Source organism: Pleurodeles waltl, chromosome 3_1 (genome assembly GCF_031143425.1).
Source record: "Pleurodeles waltl isolate 20211129_DDA chromosome 3_1, aPleWal1.hap1.20221129, whole genome shotgun sequence".
Classification (NCBI taxonomy): Eukaryota; Metazoa; Chordata; class Amphibia; order Caudata; family Salamandridae; genus Pleurodeles; species Pleurodeles waltl.
In genome coordinates, this window is record NC_090440.1 from 1,996,118,528 (window position 1) to 1,996,141,375 (window position 22,848).

General features: G+C 44.3%; 1 protein-coding gene across 2 annotated transcripts; it reads right to left on the reverse strand.

The window, feature by feature from the left end:
- Positions 1-1,334: 1,334 nt before the first annotated feature.
- Positions 1,335-12,894, reverse strand: PTRH2 (peptidyl-tRNA hydrolase 2). Of its 2 annotated transcripts, none has more exons than XM_069226427.1 (2): positions 12,757-12,894; positions 1,335-1,955 (listed from the first exon to the last, which is right to left on the reverse strand). In XM_069226427.1, the coding sequence occupies exon 2, from the start codon at positions 1,932-1,934 to the stop codon at positions 1,416-1,418; it is 519 nt and encodes a 172-aa protein (XP_069082528.1). In that variant the 5' UTR covers positions 1,935-1,955; positions 12,757-12,894; the 3' UTR covers positions 1,335-1,415. The 2 variants fall into 2 exon arrangements, with proteins under 2 accessions (XP_069082528.1, XP_069082529.1); XM_069226428.1 differs by having other exon boundaries at positions 12,703-12,866.
- Positions 12,895-22,848: the final 9,954 nt, after the last annotated feature.

The window sequence follows — 22,848 nt, forward strand, 5'->3', positions numbered from 1 at the left end:
AGATAAACTTTTACCTATAATCGTCCAACCTAAAATTAAACCTCCTTTATAAACCAGTTTAAACCCATCTGGCTCTAAAACAAGTTTAGATCTTTTTTAGAGGAAATGTCCCCTTGAAAAGCTGCAGGCAACCACTTTTTTCCAACCATTCAAGTTAACCAGAAAAACAGACTGACAACCAACTTACTGGTCTATATCCTCTACAGTGCCTCGTCTGGGAACTTATCGTTTGAAAATGGTTTCATATTTAATGTACTCTGCATGTGTAGTCACTTGTTTCACTCACAATCTCACAATGCCTTAACCTACTTCTATGTGCATCTACCCTACATAATGCTGTTTTTTGCGGTCTTATTTAATTAACTGAATTTTCAGACAAAAGGTTACTCAATCCAATAAATGCCAAACTACCCCCACTTCAAAGGATCCAATTAAGTTGCTGGCCTGGTCATGTCATTTTGAATGTTTGGGAGGGTGTGGATACACCAGTTGGACATGGTCAGGTAAGACACTGTTGCTGTAGCCTGGGTTAAAGGTGAAGAGCACTGAGGTAATTGATTCTCTGTGGAATGGGGAGATATGGTAAAGGATGATAGTCAGAGTTTTAGCATACTAGTGGGTGCATTTGTTACTAACAAGAAGGAAGACATTGCTTAGTAAGGTGGTGGAGCAAGCAACAATTATGGGTGGGAATAAGGATTGTGTACAGACCCTGCTTGTATTACAGAAGACTAAGATTTCAGTTTTGTGATCTGGTTCTGTTGAATGGAGGGGCTCATCTTGGCGAAAGGAATGGCGAGAAGGACTAGTCATGTTAACTGACTCATAGTACAGCAGGAGGTACTATTGAAGAAAACGTTTAGGTAACTCATTTGCCCTGCAGGTCAGAAAGAAGGTAGGGCCTTTTGTTAGCAGTAGCTGATGTGTGGTAGTTCAGGAGGACATCATGGCTGACTTATCAAATACAATATACCGGGGTTTGTGGGATGAATTTAAGATTCCATTTTGGAGTTAGGCTTAGACCGATTGCTTTAAATCCAGAAGCAGGTCAAAGAGGTGTTAAGATTTTTGGGACAAATAATCGCTTTACTGGGCTGCAAAGCAGAGAACTGGGGCACGTTATCCACAAACACAATTTCAGACTTGGCAGAAGAAGATTATCTGCAATAAAGAATAGAATTGTGCGCATGTGGGTACAAAAATACAGCTGAAACCCATATAAATTAAAGAATTCACCAGTACAGTTAAGTATCAAAACATTTTACAAAATAAAAGGTAAAATGTATATGCAACAGAGATTCTATCTCAAAACAACTTCCAATTTCAGACAGAAGTAGAAATGTGGTTAGATTTTATTTGTAATTCATATATATCATTTTCTAGTTTGCACCTATTTGACGGTCCTTTTTAAAGGATCAGTACAACTTTAAATGTCCAGTCACTTGATCAACCAGATCTGCAGGTCCAGGGCCTACACCTAAAACAGTTCGAGATCCAGGTGCTATTTGAGTACGCCCAGCATCCTGGATTAAGCTCACAGGTAATCCAACTTCTTTGGCATGACAGAGCAGCTGAACGAGTACCTCCTCGTCTGGTGCCTTAACCACAACCTTGGGTTGCCCACAATACTCCCACTGCTTCAAAAGCTCTGGATTTCTTTTCATGACTTGCTTGTAGGCAGAAACTGCGGCATGGGCGCATTGGGCAGCCACTTTACCCTTTCCCATTTTCAGGTCGTTACGGACCACCAGAACCATTTTGAACTCCCCAGTTTCCCCCATGATACTTGGTTCATCTGCTTGATTGTTGGTACAGAGAGGTCTTTTGTTTCTTGGGAAAATGCTGAAACGTCCACGAAGACTCCAGCCCAAGCACAGGCCACAGGTTACACCAGCAACTACAGTCAGTGTTCCAGAATTATACAAATAATCCATTGTAATTGGTTTGTGGGTGATCTAAAAAAAAGTAAAAACAAAATTAAACATGCCATTTTCATGTGTCTCTCACGAGAACATTCCACTTAATTGGTCCTGACTTCCGTGTGAATAACTGAGGACTTGTCCTATTTTTTGTAAAAGGATACCCTCCAGACCCTTTAATATCACAGCAGTGTAAAATCTACAAAACCACTTAAAACTAAATATCACTAAAGGGCCGGAAAAAAATTATCTTCTAGAAACTCAACACCCATGCATCTTTTTCATCCAAGCACACAACAGTAAGATCAGCAAAAACCACAAGATCTCTACAGACAAACCTAGACAGCCCACTTTCCGAACATACAGTATGAGTACTTAATATTACAAAAACAGAAGTAGAAAGCAAACAATTTCAATAATGTTCGACATCTATGTAAAAAAAAAAAAATACCACAGTACGTATCAACACCATCAAGACCCAAACAGTACAACCTAAGACAGAACAATTTCTATCACATGCCTACAGATTAGTTTTTCTACTCCCTCAGATTACATCCTACCATAACATTCCAAAAGAACCACATGAAACTAACCTGATGAATAGTTATGATTACTGTCCCTCCTGCCTTTCTATCTGAATTATATCCTTCTTACAACCCATTTTCTGCAAGCCTTAGTGCCTTTGAGTTTACCCCACACCCTTTGACCTGCCTATCACCTTACTTGCTACTAAAGTAACCATACCCCTCCATACAGATCATATATTCCCCATCTAAATAATCATTCCTGCAATGCCAAAACCTTTTTAACCTATTTACTCTTCCCGGTCACAAAAATCACTGTATTCTAACAGATTCTTGCTATCTCACAATATCTAACTTCCTTCACTCCACTTAATTACCCCTTCTTCCACTTGCATTAACTTTAATAATTACACCAAACCCTTATTACCTTAAAACATCACCATTACTTGGTTTCCTTAGAGCACAAGACTAACACAACAGCCAACAAATCTACAATGATAATTAAAAAACATTGAAGTAACCAATAACTTTGGGCTTATAGCACTTCTGCAACTCGTCATGGATAGTAAGTGATATACAAACGCAATTACAATAAAATGTAGAACTTTCTTCTGTCAAAATTTTTATTTTATCTCTAAAACCATCTCAGACGTAACACAAAACATTTTAAAGCAAGCTCAAGCAACTAGAGAACACTGTGATAAAATAACATTGTATAAATATACAAAACCAACAACTCCTAATAAAGTGAAACCCATTTACAGTTAAAATAAATGTCTCACACACAGAGGATGGCAACCTATCTTAAACAGTGATATAGTAAATAGCTTAAGGTTGCTTAATGGAGCCCTGCGCCACATATAGAAGGGAGGGAAGAGGACAGCAGGAGGAAAGGGTATTAAGCAGGAGCCTGGCACATAGAATGATCTGCAAAAAACGCACAGAACACACTGGCTGGAACAGCTATAGCGCATATTGACCCCAACCTCAGACATCTGGTCGGGCTGACTGAAGGTGGGAGAAGGAAAGGTTTGAAAGTGTGAAAAAGAGCCAGGGATTAAAGTAGAGAACCGTAGTGTGTACAAGATAAATATTGAGGTTGGGCATGTGCAGTGGCAGTGATAGTATGCAGGAGAGAAAATAAGGGGAGGTTGGATAAGAAATACCTGTGATTGCCTATAAGAGCCTGGCAAAGAGTTTAAAGTTGTGGGAGCATGGCGGAGGTGTGGAGGGGTGGGGGAGGAGAAAAGAAAGAAGGAGTAAGCAAATATGTAAATGAGAAAGTATCAGGTGGATGTATGGCTGTCTGCGATACTGTGTTTTTCAAACGGCAAAGTAAACATTTCGCACACGAGCAGGTGGCTATGTACTTGCCAGAACATCAACCTTCAGGGTAAGATGGTACCAAGACACATATGAAAAAAAGAAAACTGCGGTGTATATGAAGAGTCCTGATCTGTCCTTACTTGGTTGTAAGTTCAGGCAATGTTATGGACCGAGTGATAAGTGAAGCTGGCCTGAATTAGAAAGTCAGTCTGAATTTTACGACTGAGTAGGAGCCGAATCGGCTGGGAGAGAAAGAATAGGGACCCTTCTGTTTCAGCACCACTGAGATATGAAGGCATGCTGCTGCTGGCTGCTTACAATACATGTGTTCTGGATCCTGGGAGAAGGCAAACGTTGTGTAGAGAGCAGGAGCGCAAGGGTTGGCTCATGTGCCACACCCATCAAGTTCAGAAAAATCGAGGGAGCCCTCGAAGGTGTAACGACGGTTCCTCCAGAAGGAGGCCGAGGGGTTAAGATTTTATTATTTTTTTACATCTACTTTTGGGGCGTATACACGCTTTACTGGGATGCAAAGCAAAGAACTGGGGCAAATTTGTCTCCAACAGTAAAACTGCCTACTTCCTAGGGCAACCATGACTCTGCATGGGGGTCCTTCCCATATAAATAAATGTATCTCTTGAAGAACCGAGCCGCTGCACATTTCTACTAAAACATTAAGTATTACTGAATTGATCTTTTTGGTCCTTCTCCAAAATCAAAAACATAGGAAGCACAACCATTTGGTATTGTGCTTCCTGCGTTTATTTTAATAGGTTCGCAGTTAGTAACACAGCATAATTAACTGCAAGTTCTGAAGAGGGATTGTGCAAACAGATTTAATGGAAAAGCAGAGTAGCAAAACAAAGTGTACATCCCAGGCAAACAAAGCAAAACAGTTAATCCCTTTCTAAACATTCAAAATCCGCATGGGATGTACACCACTTTTTCCCTTTCAAACACCTGTTAAAGACATTATTGGCACATAACAGCGTTGTTATTGAACTCCCCGGAATCATTCTCTTGGTGAGACAAAATCATTAGCGCCACTACTTTAACCAAACTAGATCATCCTACAACCGACAGCAAGCAGTAGAGCCATCTGTCAAAAGAAAAGCAGATCTGGGGCCCGGTGTACAACACAATTTTGCAGTTGCAAAAGGCAAATTTCATCTTTTGCAACACACAATGGCCTTTTCCAATGTACCATCCCTATTTTGTGAGCTGGAATGCAAATACTGACTCGCAGAATAGGGACCGCGACCCGCATTTAGGAAGGGGAGTTCCAACGGTGTCCCTTCTTAACTGCGAGTCCCAGTGGCATGTATGATTGTTTAGTGCACACAACTGCGGTCGTAAAACAATTTAATGATCATCAATTTCAAATTGGTGCTAACCCATTCCCTCGGGACCGCTTCCCTTTTGTGAATGGAAGCGAAAATATTTTTTCAGTTCACAGACCAATGCCTAGTCTGAAAAAATTAAAATAAAACTTTTCATTTTTTTGTTTGAAATGTATCTCGTTTTCCTTTAAGGAAAACTGCCTGTATTTTTTTTTTTAAACTGCTTTATTTCAAAAGCAGTCACAGACATGGTGGTCTGCTGTCCCCAGCAGGCCACCATCCCTGTGAGTGCGGCCATTCCCATTGGGGAAAGGGGTTGCAAATTGTGACCTACCTCATGAGTATTGATCAGGTATTTCACTTGAGACCCTACTGGGAATCATAAACAATGTAATTGACACTGTTGTACATTTGATTTTGCGACTCACCAATGAATTGCAAATTGTGAGTCACAAAATATACAGTCGTACGTATGGCTCCTGGTCTTCTAAGCGTATTGCAGAAATGCTCAATAGGTCGCTCTACACAACCAGTTCCACACCCGGACACATTCTCTGCTTTCTGCTATCCTTCATCCCCTTGCTAACCACAGACACCTCATGCGGCCCCAACCAGGTTCACATCACTGCTGCTACTTAGTCCTCTCCTCAGGACGCTCTACCAAATCGGCACCACTTCGTCCCTCTGAATTCAAACATGACCTCAAGTTCCATCTGCTTAACATTGAATGACCAGAACAGAAAAACCAATTTGCCGCCCTCTGCCACCAGCAAAAAAAATACATACATACCGCTAGTTCTATACTGGGTATGTGTACAAGCCTACTAACAAGTAATGTTAACCTCTTACCTACTCAATTCATTGGAGAAAGTACAGGAGTGTAGATGGTTGTACATGTATTCTAAGCTAATATTTCCTGTGCTAAATACAGCACTTCTTTAAGAAGTAGTACAATCTTCTAGCTCAGGGAGGAAAAAAAAATACGCTGATCGAGGGGATTGTCAACACACAAGTTTTTACTGAGTTTCCCACGTTCAAGCAACATTTCGAAAAACAGGATTGTCAAATGTATTAGCCATATTTTCCTAATTTAATCCTTTACGGCTTGATCCATTACCATGACTCGCATAAGCTAAACATTCACGCCAACTCAATTTTACATAAAAAATTGCAGTAAATTTGTTGAATGAGAGCTTAACAAGAATAAATAAATAAAAATGTGTACTGCACTAATGAATTATTTCAGGCTGTGTCAATTACTAACATCATATATATATTTGTTTATTTGCTCGTATTTCTAATCACATAATCTCTATATTGTCCAACCGATTTCCTCATGTTTGTTTTTATGTCCAATACATTCCAATGTCTCCAGCCTGTTGTTGGTATTATTATTCACTTCCACGGCGCACAATCTCACATTATTATAGCATTGCAGTGCAGAATATGGTTTTCTCAGTCTCTCCGTCGAACACTAGGATCCGATTCAGTTTTGTGGAAGTATGAAGTGTGAGTCTAGAGGGGTGTATCAAAGTGCTTATCTATTTCTTCTGAAGGCATGCTATCTGTGTGGCTATTTCCATTATTTAAATGTATCCAACCCTCATACTTGAGCTACAGTGATGATTCAGAGCCCTGCTGCTTTTGCAAAGTGCCACCAACTTCTCTCTGCTCCAGGTAGGTGCTCCAGCTAGGCTGAGAGTCTTGAGGGAGCCACTGCTGGTTCCATTTTCCTAAAATATATACAACTTTACACATAACCAGAACATGTGAATGTACCAGCCTTTACCAGCCTTTACCACTTCAACCTTTCCCTTTTTCATGTGTTTTAGTCACAACTATTTTACTCTCCGTCCCAAGCTTTTAATATGTTCTGTTTAAAGCTGCAAATGATTTTTCTCGACCATGCAGCTCTGACATCTTTAGGTCACTCATCTATAATTGATACCTATTCAGTTTCCCCTGTCACTTTCAGCTACTCTTGCCTCTCAGACTTCAATCCTCCATTAATCTAGAAAAATAGTCCTTTTCTCTCATCCAAGTGTCAATTACAGTTCCTAATACCTTGTTTCTTTCATTTGCTAGATGCCAGTTTCTAAAAGTCAGACTATGTTGCATCCACCAGAATGCCACCCCAGTAGCTTCAAAGCCAGAGGGATTATGTTCTTCTTGTGGCTTGTGCCATCTATGCGCCCTTTGGCAAAGGTTTCCACTTCTTTAAGCATCCCCTTAGCTGTAGGTACTTTCAGTAATGTATTTTTCTCAAAGGGTATTCTCTTGAGCTCGTCAAAGGATTTTACCACCTCCTGCTCAAAAAGGCCTGATATTATTCAGGCCATTCGTGTTCCAACTACTCTACCATATCATGTAAACTGCCACACTGTGACAAGCCCATTTAAGATTATATCCCAAGTCTGAGAGTTTAATTGCAGATGGTGTCATTACCAGGGCAGAAAGAATCTGCAACAGTTATCCCTGCTTCTTCCAAATGCCATCATTACACTGTTCTGTAAGGCATTTGCCACTACTTCTGCATTTGAGGCACGCACACTATCCCGCTCAAATCTAAGAACCTCCTAGACAACCCACATTTTTTTTCTGGCTTATGAAGCTGGGCTGCCCTACCATGCAGACTTGCACCTTTGAATCCAGCTTGATAAGACATTCTGTTTTGTGCGTCTCCCTTTGAGCTTATAAAATGTGCTTTGGTCTCCTAACATGATTGTCCAAGTGACGTCTGGAAACGGCCTGAAATTCGGAGAAAAAAAAATATTTAGGGCGTCATCAGCATAGGGGTGAGGTGAGAAACCAAATGGAAAAATTAGATCATCACAGAGGTGGGTTATGGTGGAGTCTAAAGAGCAAGATGCTATCCAAGAACTGAACTTTGTCAGATGCTCTATGGGAGAGATATGCACAGAGATGTGTTTGAGACCTTCGCGACAGGAAAAAGAGGAGTTGGGGTTAAACAAAGAGTGCATTACACCATGGATGAAAGTGAATGACGGGCGGAAAGTAGTACCCAGGAGTAGGCTGTGTGATTGTTGTAGATCTCCTGGCGGCAGATTGGCTGTGAAAGGAACTCTGTAGTACTCTGGCTATTGCATCAACGAGTTTGTGAATGAAACGGATGGTCAGTTAATGCTGAGGCAACTGAGAAGAGGCTGGGAAGGAGGTGAGGTGAGTCATCATACCCCAGTGGATCAAAAATATTCATTAATAACCATTACCAGCTTCAAGCATATTTGTAGAGCACAAGTTCATCCCACCCCAAAAAAGGTCCCTTGGTGTTATTGACAGATTCAGTGTTACCCAACTCAGTGGTAAATGTACTCATTTTATTGACCGTAGAAAGATGAAAGGCTAAGTACATTCACTAAACCTCTGACCAAGAGACCAAACACAGATTCCCGGACTGGATGAATTTAGTCCACTGAACAACGCCCTTAGCTCACGAGACAGCTGTCACTACCCTAAAAAGCCCAAAGACAAAGTTAAGAAAATGTGCAGTAGTAGCACGCTGGTACCATTTACGGTCAATACAAACACAACCTAAAAGCAGCTAAAGGCTCACACCCAGCCAGGGCCTGAAAGATATCCAAGTCGTCTCAAACAAAAGCACAGCACGCTTGTTATGCCTAGAAAGAGTAAGGCGACACAGAAAGTGCCAACATTTGACTGATGACTGAACAAAAACAGAGAGCTCATGGGTGCCATGATGTGTAATAAGTAGTTATAGAATTCACAACACATCTTATGGCGCTGTATTCCAGAAATTAACTAAATGCTTGTTTTTGTTGGGTTTTTTTTTCATTGCTGTTTGATGCTACATGTTTAAAATCTGCTGTTTTAAAATGAGAATCAAAATGTTTTGGTCATTCCCTTCACTTTCAAAATATTTTTTAAGTTTCCCTGATATCCTATTTGACTCATTTCTTGGCACCAGTGTTGGGAATCAAGGGCTATGGGTCACCTTTGGGAACGGAGGACTTGTGACCTAACGGCCAGAGTTGCCGACCTTGGAACTGGTGAACCTGGTTCGGGTCCCAGTGTCGACTCAACATCTGGGGATTAAGGCAATCTTTCGGTGCCTAAAAACAAAAAACAAAAAAACCCACTTGAAATGCAATAGGTCTCGCATTTGCTTGAGTTAGAGCTATTAGCATTGTAAATCCATAACTGGACTTTTCTTGCCACATAAATTGGTCCACCTTGTCTCATAATTTCGTCTTTCCTGCCATATAATTCCAGTGGCCCTGAATATAACTAAAGCACTTACATTTACCTTCTTCCTCTAGCAGCAGCAAACAAACAAAAACAAAAAAAAATGAAAATGTTGTCATTTAGCATCCTAATTTAAATCTGCCATGCTAACGCTAATAGAATACCACTTTCACCACCCCACCATCAGAGTTGCTGGCTAGCTAACAATTCCCCAAAGAGAGACAAGATAGCCACAGAGGAGAAATAAACTAGAAGGGTCACCCAAACAAAGAGTGTTCAAACAGTCGTAGGGTAATAAGGATGTTGAGTTGTCCTGAATTATGGTTATAAGGGGAGATGGTTCAGTATAGGGAGGAAAGGAATGATGGTGTTAAAAGGTTTGGATATAAAGGGGTTCGGAGTATTGGTGTTTTGCAGGAAACCACGGAGAAGGCGATCCGGAGCGATCGTCGAGACAGGGTGGTGAAAAAGACTGTTGTGGCCATACATCTACCTAGAGGTGAGAATAGAAGGGAAGGATTAGAAAAAAGGAAAATGTTTCAAGGGGTATGGGCTGAAATAAGGACAAAAGCTGTGGGGAAGGATATGGGGATTCAAGCGGTCATTGGGGAAGAATGTAATATTGGAAAGGACAGTTCAAAACAACAAGGATCAGGTATTGTAGAGGATGCAGGTAAGTCGGCCTCGCTTCAAGAGGGTAAAAGTCAGGCCCAAGATATTAGTTTGGGGAATGAGGAGAACGTTGGAAGTGTGAAGAACAAAAAGCTACCTTACATGGGAGTGTCAATGCCTTTGAGGACGCATCTCACTCAAAATATGAAGGAAAAAATGTGTAAAGGAGAATTAGTTGACTTTTTAAACTACTCCATAGGGAAGTGCAAGCAAAGGAGGGCTCAAATGAAGAAGAGTGGGAATTAGCACGTAGCCCAGAAGTACCTACCACCATAGAGAATTGTACTTCGGCCTTTTTGATATATGTGAGAGTTTATTGTGAGCATTATCCATAAAGGTGTGTGGCTTTGTTTAACTACATAGACATTGTGAGAAGATCCCAAATGGATTATGGTGGTTTCGGTTGGTTTAGGTACGATGAGGAGTTTACAGCAAGGATGGCTATTTATCCTGACAAGGAGTGGGGAGGGATCGATAATGAATCATGGATGCAGTGGCTTAGGACTGCTAGGAATGCATCAGTAAAGCATACCGCTAGAGGTCTGCAGCTACAGTATAAGCCCTTTCAAGTCACTCCACCTAATATGGGGTGGGGAATTTGCAAAGAGGACATCTGCCTCAGAACAGAGCATTCTGCCCCGCCCACCCGCACTCCCATTGGAGGTTTCCCTCCCTCCTCCCAGCTGCCACTCCCTCCCACCTCCCCTCTTATGCCGGCCGCAGCGTGGATGCACCAAGACCGTGCCCAGCGCCAGACCCCCTGCCCAACACGCCTCACTGAACACCTTTACACTGCCAACAAACTCCACGCCCTTAATCCAGGGCGCTTCTCCATCTGCTTCCAGTCCACACCGACGCGCACCAAAGGACCCTTCTCCTGCAAAGCCTGCAATTTCATCTGCAACCTAACCTCCAAACTCCAAATGAAAACAGACAACCGCCTAAGATGCATCCTACTTAACACCCACAAACAATTGAACTCTGGGACCTGCTGACCACATACTCGCCTGACGTCACATTCCTCACCGAAACCTGGATGAATTTGGTCTCTGAACCAGACTTAGCCATAGCCATACCAGAAAACTACAAGATCACCAGAAGAGACTGAATCAACAGACCAGGAGAAGGAATCGCCATAGTCCACAAAAACACCATAAGAGTCTCCACCAACTCCCACGACACCATCAACTTCGCCAAGCACTTCCACTTCAAAATCCACATCAACGCCAACAGCACACGCAGAGGAACACTGGTCTACAGACCCCTTGGACCCAGACCGCAGTTCTGCAACGACATCGCTGACGCCATCAGCTCCCAAGCCCTCGCCTCTACAGACTACATCCTCCTCAGTGACCTACACTTCCACCTAGAAAATAACAACGATATCAACACCACCAACCTAAACCAACGACCTCACCAACTTCGGCCTCAAGCAACTCGTCACTTCACCCACCCACTCCGCAGGCCACACACTCGACCCCATCTTCTCAGCCAGCAACCACGTCTCTTTCAGCCACACCACCGAAGTCAGCTGGACAGACCACCGCTACATCGACTTCTCCTACCAGAAACCAGTCACTCACCACCACCACACACAACCGTCCCGATGCAACTGGAGCAAAATATAAACGGATCAACTGATCTCCACTCTCGCCCGGGCCCCACCCCCTAGGACCCCAGACCCCAACACAGCCACCACCAACCTGCATCGCTGGATAGAAGATTGCGCCAGCACCCTCGCACCGCTCAAAAAAAAACCAAACACCTTCCACAGAATCAAGACCAGCTGGTTCACCCCAGAACTACAGGAATCTAAACGGCTATGTCACAGAATGGAAAAAACCTGGCACCCTGACCCTACCAACTCCAACCACATCGCTTTCAAGGATGCCCTACGCAAACATCACCAACTGATCTGCACCACCAAAAGGACCCACTTCAAAAACCGCATTGACGCCAACGCTCACAACAGTAAAGAGCTCTTCGGCATCATCAATGAGCTCCCCAGGACCTGCTCCAAGTTCACAACCAATGCACGTCAGTACTGATTTTCCTTTAATTACGTTTTTTTTAATAATTCGGCGATGGATGGGTAAGCACATCATTTCAGCGCCTCATACACCCAAGAAAAACAGTCTTGACTGCAGCAATGATTTGGCCTCGACTCAGGCACGGAAAGCAAATCATGGCATCGTAAACGAAGAGTGGCTCAAGGCAGTGGAGAAAGCCCCATGCGCCTTTAAACTAATATTCCGTGGTCGAACCGTTGAGGCGCTGGGAACGGTAGCAGGGTCTACGGCCCCAAGGAGCTGCCCCGCTCTCTGAACGATTACGATTCACGAACTATCTGAGCCACCTCAACTAACTACCAGGTTCTTTTAATTATTTACTATTGGTTCGGAAGAGGTAAGCAGGTCGGCCGGCGGTTAAATTAAGTTGCAGTGATAGCACTTTGTCCCATCCGACCATTTAGAAAACAACGTTACATTCAGGGTAGGCATAATGCAAACCAGGCGAATAAACATTAACACCCACTTATAGCACTTAGTTGCCAGGGCTAATACGTGAATGGGATTAAGCACACCATCACTTAAAAAAAAATAACGAGCAGTAGCTTCCAAAACGAGACCATAGACGTGTCTCTGTTTCCAGTACACTGATCCAGTTAAGGAGGTGGGATAGGGGCATAAAACTCACCAGCACAGTCACCGATCTCCGGTAACACAAAGCTCTCATCGGGCCATCACTCACCAAACTGAGGCGGTTCACTGCAGGCGGTCGGCAGCACGTCTGTACGCTGGTGTCACCGGCGGCCCGGACCGCCCCTTCCTTCCGGCGTTCCGTTGGTCGAAGCTCCCACTCTGTTGTGTGCGCATGCGTATCATTGCTCGCGTGCGTACAACGCTGTTTGACGTTTTACTTGTTTTCAGCAGCTCCTTTGGCCCGTACTAGTGCCTTATTGCGATTGATCAGAGGACTGTCGTAAGCTGCAGCGGCTGCTCCTGTGCGAGGCTCTCTCTTATCACCGACGCCCGCGGCGCTACAGTCCCGCTACCCTGCCCCAGATGGCTGCCAGGGATAGGCCTCAGCCTTGGTCCACCCAGGCTCACCCGGACCTGCGGTGCCCCTCTCCCGGCAGTGCGTGCGGACGCCCCATGACAGGACTTATTTGGACCGCGCGGTTCTTGGGGTCGCGCCTCCGGTGAGGGCAGTGCTCTCTCCCGCTGCAGTGCTGAGTGGTATAGGGCCTTGAGGGTGAGGGGTGAAGGTCTGAACCCTCCGAGGGCTGAGTTCCTGACTTATATTTGTAGGGGCCTGGAGGTTGCAGGGTCGAGGTTTGAACCCGCTATTGCAAAGTAGAGTCCTTGACGGTGAGGGGTGGAGTGTTGAACACCCTGTAGTAGAGGCCACAGGGAGCTCTCATTTGTTTTTTCTGTGTTGCATAGGCTCCTGACTTTAACCCTCGTCTAACCTTCCTCCTCTCTCAATTACCTGGCACCCTCTGCCCACACACTCCCAAAGGCCCCTCACCAAAAAAGTTGGCACTGCCGTAAAGTAGCCTAGCTTTGATGATCTAGAGGAGTTGGGGGTGGTGGCTGAGTTGTTTGTGTTCAGAGACTACTCATAGCTCTGATGATATCTACCATTTTACCTTTACATGTCATCAATTAATTCCTTTATCCATCAGCCTTTCCCTATTGTTTTTGCTCATCCGTCCACCCATCCATCTCCAAACCTATCCATTTCAGCCATCCATTCATCAACTGATCCATCCTTCTACGCACCCATCAACCCACCCTTCCACGCCATCCATCTATCCACCCTCCCTTTCACTCACCCAGCCACCCATCCTTTCACTCATCCTTCCATCTATTCAGCCACCTTTCCACCCGTCCATTTTCCGCTCATCTGTCCAACTACCCCTTCACTCATCCTTCCTTTCGCTCACTAATCCATCCACCCTGTAACCCGTCCATCTATCTATTCACTCTTTCCTTCATCAATCCATCCATTGTCCATCCACCATAGTTTTCATTCATCCATCCTTTCACCCATCTAGCCAGCTACACTTCTGCTCACTCATTCATCCTTTCACTCACTCGCCCACCCATCCTTTCACATTATGAGCCTTTGTCTGCGAAGCTGCAGACAATAGAGGCACATCAAGAGCTCCACCAAATGTAGCTGCTAAAGTGCGGGATTCACAATGCCCCTGTCCAAACCCGTCCATCAAACTCATCCATCAAACTCATCCATCCCTCCATCCTTTTACTCCTCCATCCATCCTCTTTTTCACTTTTATATTCACCCTTTCTCTCATCCATCCAACCACCTTTTCACTCAACTATCCACCTGTCAAAGCTATCCATCTATCTTTTTACCCATCCTTCCAGCAACTCCTCAACTCTGCCATCTATTCACCCTTACACCCTTGTTCTCATCCATCCACCCTTGCACCTTAATTATGAGCCTTTGTCTGCGGTCATGCAGACAGAAGAGGCCCATCAAGAACTCCACAGCTGCGATAGCTGCTTCAGCGGCGTGTTCACGATGCCCCTGGTGCAGGAACAAAGTGAGACATGAAAGGCCCAGTGTAAGGACATAAATGGTGATGGGCCTGAGGCAAGGATGAAATCCCCATGGGGAAAGTAAGGAGCTTTACTGTAAGCCCTGGATGAGATAGGATCTTAGAGAGGCCTAGGAGAGTGGGTCAGGGTTGGCAGAGGGAAGGGAGCATATACAGGCCCTGAGTGTGACATAAGGTATACAGGAAAGGCAAGCTGCATGAGAAAGGAAAACAGAGCGATTTATTGTGCCCTAGAGGCGAGGGTGAGAGGTCTTGGGATGTATGAGGCCCAAGGGTGAGCATACAATAAAAGTCCAGGATTACAGGAGTCAAGTCAGAGCAGGGGCCAGAGGCAGATAAGCCAACCTTTTACATGCCAATATTGTGGGTGTTATGGAGCTGCAGAATCTTGATGTGCACCACCTGTTCGAAGTAAATGAAAGGATCAGGGGAGGTCCCAAAACCATAGAGAAAGCAAAAAAGCCTCTTACCTGATAGTGCTGTGGATGTTCTGTCCGGAGCTGCAACTTCAAGCTCTGCTCCATCATGTTGTTCTGCTCTGGGGAAATTAAAGTGCAGGCCCCAGCTTTTGCACTGACCCTTTCACTGCCAATAAACTACTCAGAGCAACTTGGGCTCCCACTTTGAAATTCTAAGGGGAGAGTTCCGTGAGCTGGACAGAATCTTGATAGAGCTGGTATGCAGGGTAAGCGATATCAGGTCAGCCTGGCCACCCTAAAGAGAGAATGGGCTGAGGGTGGGATTAGAGGTCCCGGACCTGTACTACTTAACAACCCAGCTCCAACATGCTATCTCCTGGTTAGACGGGGAATAGAACTGGGAGAGATGCCTCATAGAAGGATTGCATGAGGGACACCAATTAGGTGAACTCTTGTTGCTGGGAGCAGGAATACCCAAGCACTTACCACATTTAGTAAGCCTTATGGGTCGGATCTGGGATTGAACAGTAAGAACAGTCCAGAAACAAGTCCCTTCGCCTTAGAGTTAGATATATGAATAATCCCTCAGTTCAGGCGGATAGCCCAAGTGATGACAACAGATAAATGGCAGGAGGAGAGCTGCATAATGTTGGCAGATTTATACCCTGAGGGCTGCTTTGTGTCCTTCCAGGAGGCAAAAACAAGCTTTCACTTATGAGGGGAGCAATTTCTTCAATATGCCAAAATATCCACCATGGCCCGTCAACTATGGCCTACATTCCCTAAAGCACCGGATCCAACCTGCTCTTTGACCACACTCTTGGATATGGTGGGGGAAGACATTTTATTACACACATATATTGTGCTCTTTGAACTGACAGACACCAAAAGCCATTGAGAATTGAGCAGGTGTGGCAGCAGTACAGTATAGAACAGATTTCTCCCCAAGACTGGATGGAAAAAAATACACAAGGGGGTCCATAGGACGGCCACATCAGCCAGATTTAAACAACTCCAGTATAACCTTATCCATATGACATATCTTTCCCCACAACGCCTCTGCCGGATTTGCCCCTCTAGACCTGGCTCCTGTCCTAGATGCAGCACCGCAGGGGTGAACTTTGTCCATATGGTCTGGTACTGCTCAAAAATATCAGCATTTTGGATACAGATCTTAGCACAACTAAAATTGGTGATGGGATGGGATGTTTCTCTAACCATTACAGTCTGTGTACTAGGACAACTGCTGTTCAACCCCAAAGAAAAATCACTAGACCGTATAAGATCTTGGGCTTAGTTGTGGCTAAACGATGCATTGCCATACGCTGGATCAGCCCTCACCCCTGACAGCTGTAGACTGGAGAAAGCATTTATTGGAATGGGCAGGTGCAGAGGAGGCACACATGAGAAAAACCAGGACGGATGCGAGGGCAGGGGAGGTACTGAAAGCCTGGGCGGCCATGACCCAAACACTATTACATCTCGACCCACAGGAAGACCACACCACAATTAGTTCTGGTTAATGCATAGACTACCTATAAGATCTAATTAGATTTTCATATATCAAGGTTTACACAGAACTAATGACTGAACCTCAGAGTGGAGAAAAAAGGAGATGCAATTCCAACAACACACACAGTAACGGGGACGCAGGCAGAAGGAAGCTGCATCTTTAATATAGAAGAAGAGACTCGATCTGGGCGATTAAGTTTAATGGTTATTACAATGTCTTGAAAGAATGTTATCAATACCATAATGCGATCTTTCTTATCTGTCATTGTTCCGGACATATTGTATGTAACAACTTTATAAATGACAATAAAGAAATACAAAAAAAAAAAAAGAACTACTCAGAGCAATTTATTAACTGGCTGTGACCAACATGGTTGAATAGCTGTGTGGATCGGATTACCATAAGCTACTGATACCCGTTTTACAGCCCAGGGGCCACATGTAGCCATCAGACCCTTCCTTGAGGCCCTCCTTGTGAGCATTCCATTACTGTTTGAAGCCTGAACCAGTAAAAGCAGCCACTTTTATGTCAGATTGTTTCCCGGTTACATTATCGAAATGTAAACATACAATTCAGTACACCCAAAGGGCACTGCAGAAACGTACAGAAGGGGAAAGTAACACATTTATAAGGCAATTTAGCATATGATATTAGTGTTTTAGAAAGTAAGTCATACTTATTTCAGGATTGTTTTTCTATGTGAACTTTTCTCAGCGTATTTTATCTTGTTTGTAAAACATACAAAGAAGAATAGGAAATAAAATAAACTGAAATGTTTACTTTTAAGTAGATTTCAGAAGAAAGCATACACTTGTTGTTTTCAATCTTATTTTGCCTCCATGATTGTTTCTGCAATTCCCCTCGCCCCCCACCAATGCGGCCTCCTGTCAAACCCTAAAACTTTACCTATGCCCCCTTAGTAAATATTTGTGAGTACCCCTGCCTTAAATCTGTCTACTTGTCATTTGGACAAAATGAAATTAAAGCCTCTTGCACATGTAAGAAATCTAGATGTCGCTGGCATCAGGAGATACAAATTCCCCAAACGTGCTGTAGCATATCAGAAAGGGAGATTACCCTGTTAACCCTTACTTGGCCCAAGGGTCTTTGTACTAATTCTGGATATATCTGAGGATCAATAGGTCAAAGTTAATTTTTTGTAGAATTTGGAAAATGAAAAGATGGGTACTAGGTTGAACGCCTTCTCACAGTTGATAAGAATTAAAGCAGAGGCCTCCAAGAACATATTTGCTCTGGCCTGTGCTACATGTAAACGGTGAATACAGTAACAGGAATTGCAATCAGGCATGAAGCCATATTAATCCCCATGAACGAGCATTCGCGCCACCCTAATTACTCTGTTGGGCAAAACTTTTTATGAGGAATTTGAATTCCATATTAGTCAAATTGACCCTTAGGAGGAACACTCCTGAGGATCCTTGCTGGGTTTGTGAAAGATTGCTATTGTGGTACCATGCAAGTAATACAGCAACACCCTGTCCGCCCTGCCTCCTCGTAAAGCATCAATAAGTGTAGGGAGACCAGTGAGGAGTATTCTTTAAAAAACTCAATGGGGAGTCCATTGGAGTCAGGAGTCTTACCTGTCTGAGTGGGGGAATAACTGGTTTGATCTCAGCTAAGATTGGAGTATCCAGTTCATCTCTCTGTATCAGGTCTAGTGTATTGGTGATCAGGTCTGTAGCTAGGTTGGACTTGTAAACCAGGAGGATCCGAGGCTCATAAGGTTGACTGTAGTGGGTCGCAAAGGTTTCTGCGAACGTGCTGGCCTCCGAAACCAATTTCTAGTCACTGCCATGGATGTGAGAGTTTATGGGTGTTCTGGCTCATGAGTCATCAGCCAAAACAGTAGTTTACTGGCTTTGTCCTATCTCACAGATCCTATTTTGGGAAGTATCCCAAAGCCTGACTGTGTTCAAAAGTAGTTTGATGCAGCACCAATGTGGCTGCTGCCAGCCTTCTGAGAGTCTCATCGTCTGTGACTGGGATGCCTGTTACTCAAGGGGTGAAACTTCTGCTACCTGGGCTATGAGCATGCAACTGCACCCTTGCTTTATCCCCTGCGTTAAGATATCTAATCCGCTCATACATGACCACTGTGAATGCCTCGCAGATTACTGCCACTGACTTTACAGAGCCAGTATTAATTTGTAAAGTACGATGCAATCTAGTCAGCAGGCATCTCCACAAAGTTGTAGTCAGTCAGCCACCAGCCATTAAAGCCACCCGCAGCCCAGTAGGATGTCCGCAGAGGTGCAGTTCCACTAGGGAGTGATCTGATAAACACAGGGCGAATCTTCACCTGTGGAACTGTATCCATGTCCGTGGCAGACATGAAAAAAAGTCTACATGAGAATGAGGAGTGTGAGAAAAAGGTGTATTACCGCTTTTCTTGATGCCACTTTCTCCAGACATCTCTGTGACTGCCTAGATACGAGGCAGGTTGGTCTGTTTGTTGTCATCATACATCAAGCTTGGGGGGTCAATACCTGCTGTAAAGACTCTACTGAATATTGTCCTGCCTCGAGCATCATCTGCTTGCTGTTCAAGCAGTGTCATTTTTTGCAAGAGCCAGGCAAAGTCTGATTTGAGGGAACGCAGATCATCTGCTGAAGAAATCTAGGTTTCCATCCAGCGATGCGATCTACCACATTGCGTTGGGTCTTGTTGAAGAAGACACCTTCACACCAAGTCTGTCTTTCCCTCAAGGGGATAACACTCTCCAGTTTGTAAGTAGGAAGATGTAAGAATATTTAAACATGTGAAATCATTTACAAAAATAGCTCTTTATCATTCTGAGTTGGATGGCAAGTTGAACAATTTAATAGTCATTAAGGGGTCACTTCAGCTTGCCATATATTGAGATTTGTGTTAGAGGAAGGCTCTGAAGGCTTCTCTTCTGTCATGTAGAACAACTAGTAATTCAGTTTCTTCTACACTTCTTTTTAACTTTTGAGAAGCAGCAAACCTGACCCCCATGGTGGTTGAGTAATAAGTGTGGCATATCCAATAAAATGATTGCCACTAAGTTGGAGTACAGAGACAGCCAAAGGGATGAAACAACTTTCAACTGCTTTGGGAAGATCAGTGGGTTAGAGCTAAGTTGACCACATAATCATGGAAAGGTATTGACATATAATCCTCTTGCAACTATTGAGATACTAAATGCCCTTAACATGTACTGCTGCAAATGTGGATGGGGTTACCCCTGCAAGGGAGGTACCAGGAGTCACTCCCATACACAGACTGGCCTGCGGCATAAATGTTCCATCCCTGAGCACACTACTGAACCTGTGGAAGACAGAAGAAGGATCACACATGCTATTGTCCCTTGCGAGTAAAACTGTTAGGGCTGAATCTACTCTGACTTGTACAGAGGACAGTGAAATGGATCCCAAGGGTCAATTGGCTGACCTCCTGTTAAGCTGCATGGACTCTTGCAGCTGCAAGAAGCCAAATTTCCTGAAGGAGCCCAGCTAACCAGTTTCAACTGGACCTGCATTTGACTTTGGACCCTACTGGTGGCTTCCGTGGAGCACTTCTTGACCTCCAGGTGCTGTTCCTGAGGTCCTTGAACCCTTGGCAGATGTCAAAATGTACTCCTCCTGCCCAACCCTAAAACCTTCAACTTAAAAACTTTTGAGGATTTTTGCCTGGATGTTGTACTGGGAACTGTTGTACTGAGAACAATCTGCCAAGCCAATCTGCAGAGGGTGCATCGCTTGTAGATATGACTTCACCACAGCTCCTCCTAAAAGTCTTCTCCACAGCAGCAAAGCCGATTAAGTGTGCCCGATCCCGTTCGGCATCCAACGATGTAGAATCCTCTCCGGCTGTAGAATGCCGCCTTGTACCGCTGAAGGAATCAGACTTCCTGAAAATAGTCTAGTCCACAGGTAGAAATCTTCACCGGAACCAATGTAGAGCAGCATCCAGTCGATGCTGACAGTTTCTTAGGTGTGAAATCTGGACTTTTCCCACCTTTCACTACTTCACCAAGACCTTGTCCTTTGTCACCCTGTCTCCGGATCCAGCCGGTTGCCCTGACTCCACGAGGACTCTACCTTTTCTGAATGTTTCTGAGTTCTAAGCACTTTTTTTTACTGACTTCTGAGTCATTTACATCAGCAGTTCTTGACGCGTGGCCATGGGGAACTGCAGCGCATACGCTGGGAGTCCACGACTGCTCAGAAAAGTAAAAAATATTAACAGTTTAGTAAAGTATATAAATAAAGAAGACATGTAAAATTGAACATTTTGAAACATTCTGTAAATATGAAGGAATTTGAAATTGGAGTTTGAATATTAAGTTGGTATCCTCATATTGTTTCACGGGAGCAGTACAAATGCTTCAAACAGAATATAGGGCCTTATTTACAAGAAATGATGCATCGCTGTGTTGCGTCAGCGATGTATCAAATTAACTTGTGCTGCGGTACAACAGAATCCTATGCCATGGATGTGTCATGTTTACAAAACCATGCACCATATCATTAGGATACAGGCTGTGTTAAAAAAAAAGACGTCAGTTTGTGCTGTCATGGGGAAATTGCTGCAAAAGTGATGTAGGGCTGACTTGCGGCACATAAAGTGACGCAATTCAATGCTGTGTCACTTTTGAGTGCGGAACACGCCCCAAAAAAATGCACCAAAAAAAGATGCTGCTTCGTTTGGAAAATAAAATGGCACACTTCACAGAAGTGCCTTGGAGCAGGGAGCAGAAACAAGGAGAACAACCCCTGCACAATCCAGGATGTCCAGAGAGACTTCTAGAGGAAGAGGAAGTGCAACTTTATTGAGTAGGAGAATGATACCTTGATCACTGAGATGACAGAGCACCAAAATCAGTGTTTGTCACCTCAAAATTGCCACTAGGGAGGAAAGAGGCAATTTGGCAGTCCATAGTGGAGGTCAACAGTGTGGGACAAGCGAAGAGGACCATCACCGACTGCAAGAAATGCTGGCATGATTGTAAGTGCTGGACATGGGAGAAACTGGCCAACAACCTGAAGGCAGCAGTGTAGATTGGAGGAGGAAGCCCTTCACCCCAGGAGGAGCTTGATGCCTTGGAGGAGCGGGTGGCAGCTGTCATTCCAGACAAGTTGGTGGCTGCAGTCCCAGAACACGACAGTGCAGCACACAAGGAACAACCACAGACATAGGGTAAATATTAAAAAGAGGCATTGTGGGCAAAAAGGCCATGTTATTCAGTGCAGCTAGCTGTGTCTGAGCACTCCATTGTGCTGTCAGCAGGGCAAAGTGAAGGGATCTGGATCATGGCCTGTTAAATGACACAAATGTCAATCAAATATTTATAGAGCACCTCAAATTACCCGTAAGGGTCTTGAGGCGCTGGAGCTATATGCTGCTGCGTGGAGGTATGAACATTCTAACATCCAGGTTTTTAGTACTCCTCTGAATCACTGGAGCAACGCACGGTCCTGAGGTGCAAGGGGAGGTTGTTCCAAGCCTTGACTCCAGGGTATGAGAAGAAGCATCCTCTGCTGTTGGCTGGGCGGCTCCGTTGGGGGGTTTGCCAGGGAGAGGGAAGCTGATTGGAGGTGTCTGATTGGTTGGTGGAAGGTCAGACATTTGTTGATGTATGCTGGTCCTTTGTTGTGCAAGACTTTGTAGGCGTGGGTCAACATCTTTGACTGGCATCTCTTCTGAATTGGGAGCCGGTAATTTTTCGAGATGGGGGTTTGATGTGGATCCTTCTGTGGGGGGTCAAGTATGAGTCTTGCTGCTGAGTTCTGTATAGTCTATAGTTTCTTCAGAATGCGTGCTGTGATTTCTATGTAGAGTGTGTTTCCATAGTCCAGTCTGCTTGTGATGAGGGCCTGCGTGACGGTCCTTCTGGTGTCTCGTAAGAGCCACCTGAAGATCTTGCGAAGCATGTGAAGGGAGTGGAAAGAGGCAGATGAGTGCGTCAACTTTCTTCTTCATGTATAGCTTCCTATCCAGGATGATAACGAGGTTGTGGGCATGTTTTTTTGGGGCACGGGTGTGCCAAGCTCTGTGGGCCACCAGTGTCAGTCCGTGGCGAGGTGTTGTTCTGAAAGATGAGGACTTCTGTTTTTTCTGTGTTGAGTTTGAGACAGTTGTCCTTCATCTAGTCCGCTACAGTCATCATGCATCTGTGGAAATAATCTTTTGTGATGGAGGGATCTTAGGACAGTGAGAGGATGAGCTGTGTATCATCGGTGTAGGAGATCATGTTGAGTCTGTGTTATCTGACGGTGACGGCCGGGGTGGTCATGTAAGTGTTGAAAAGCATTGGGCTGAGGTACGATCCTTTAAGGACT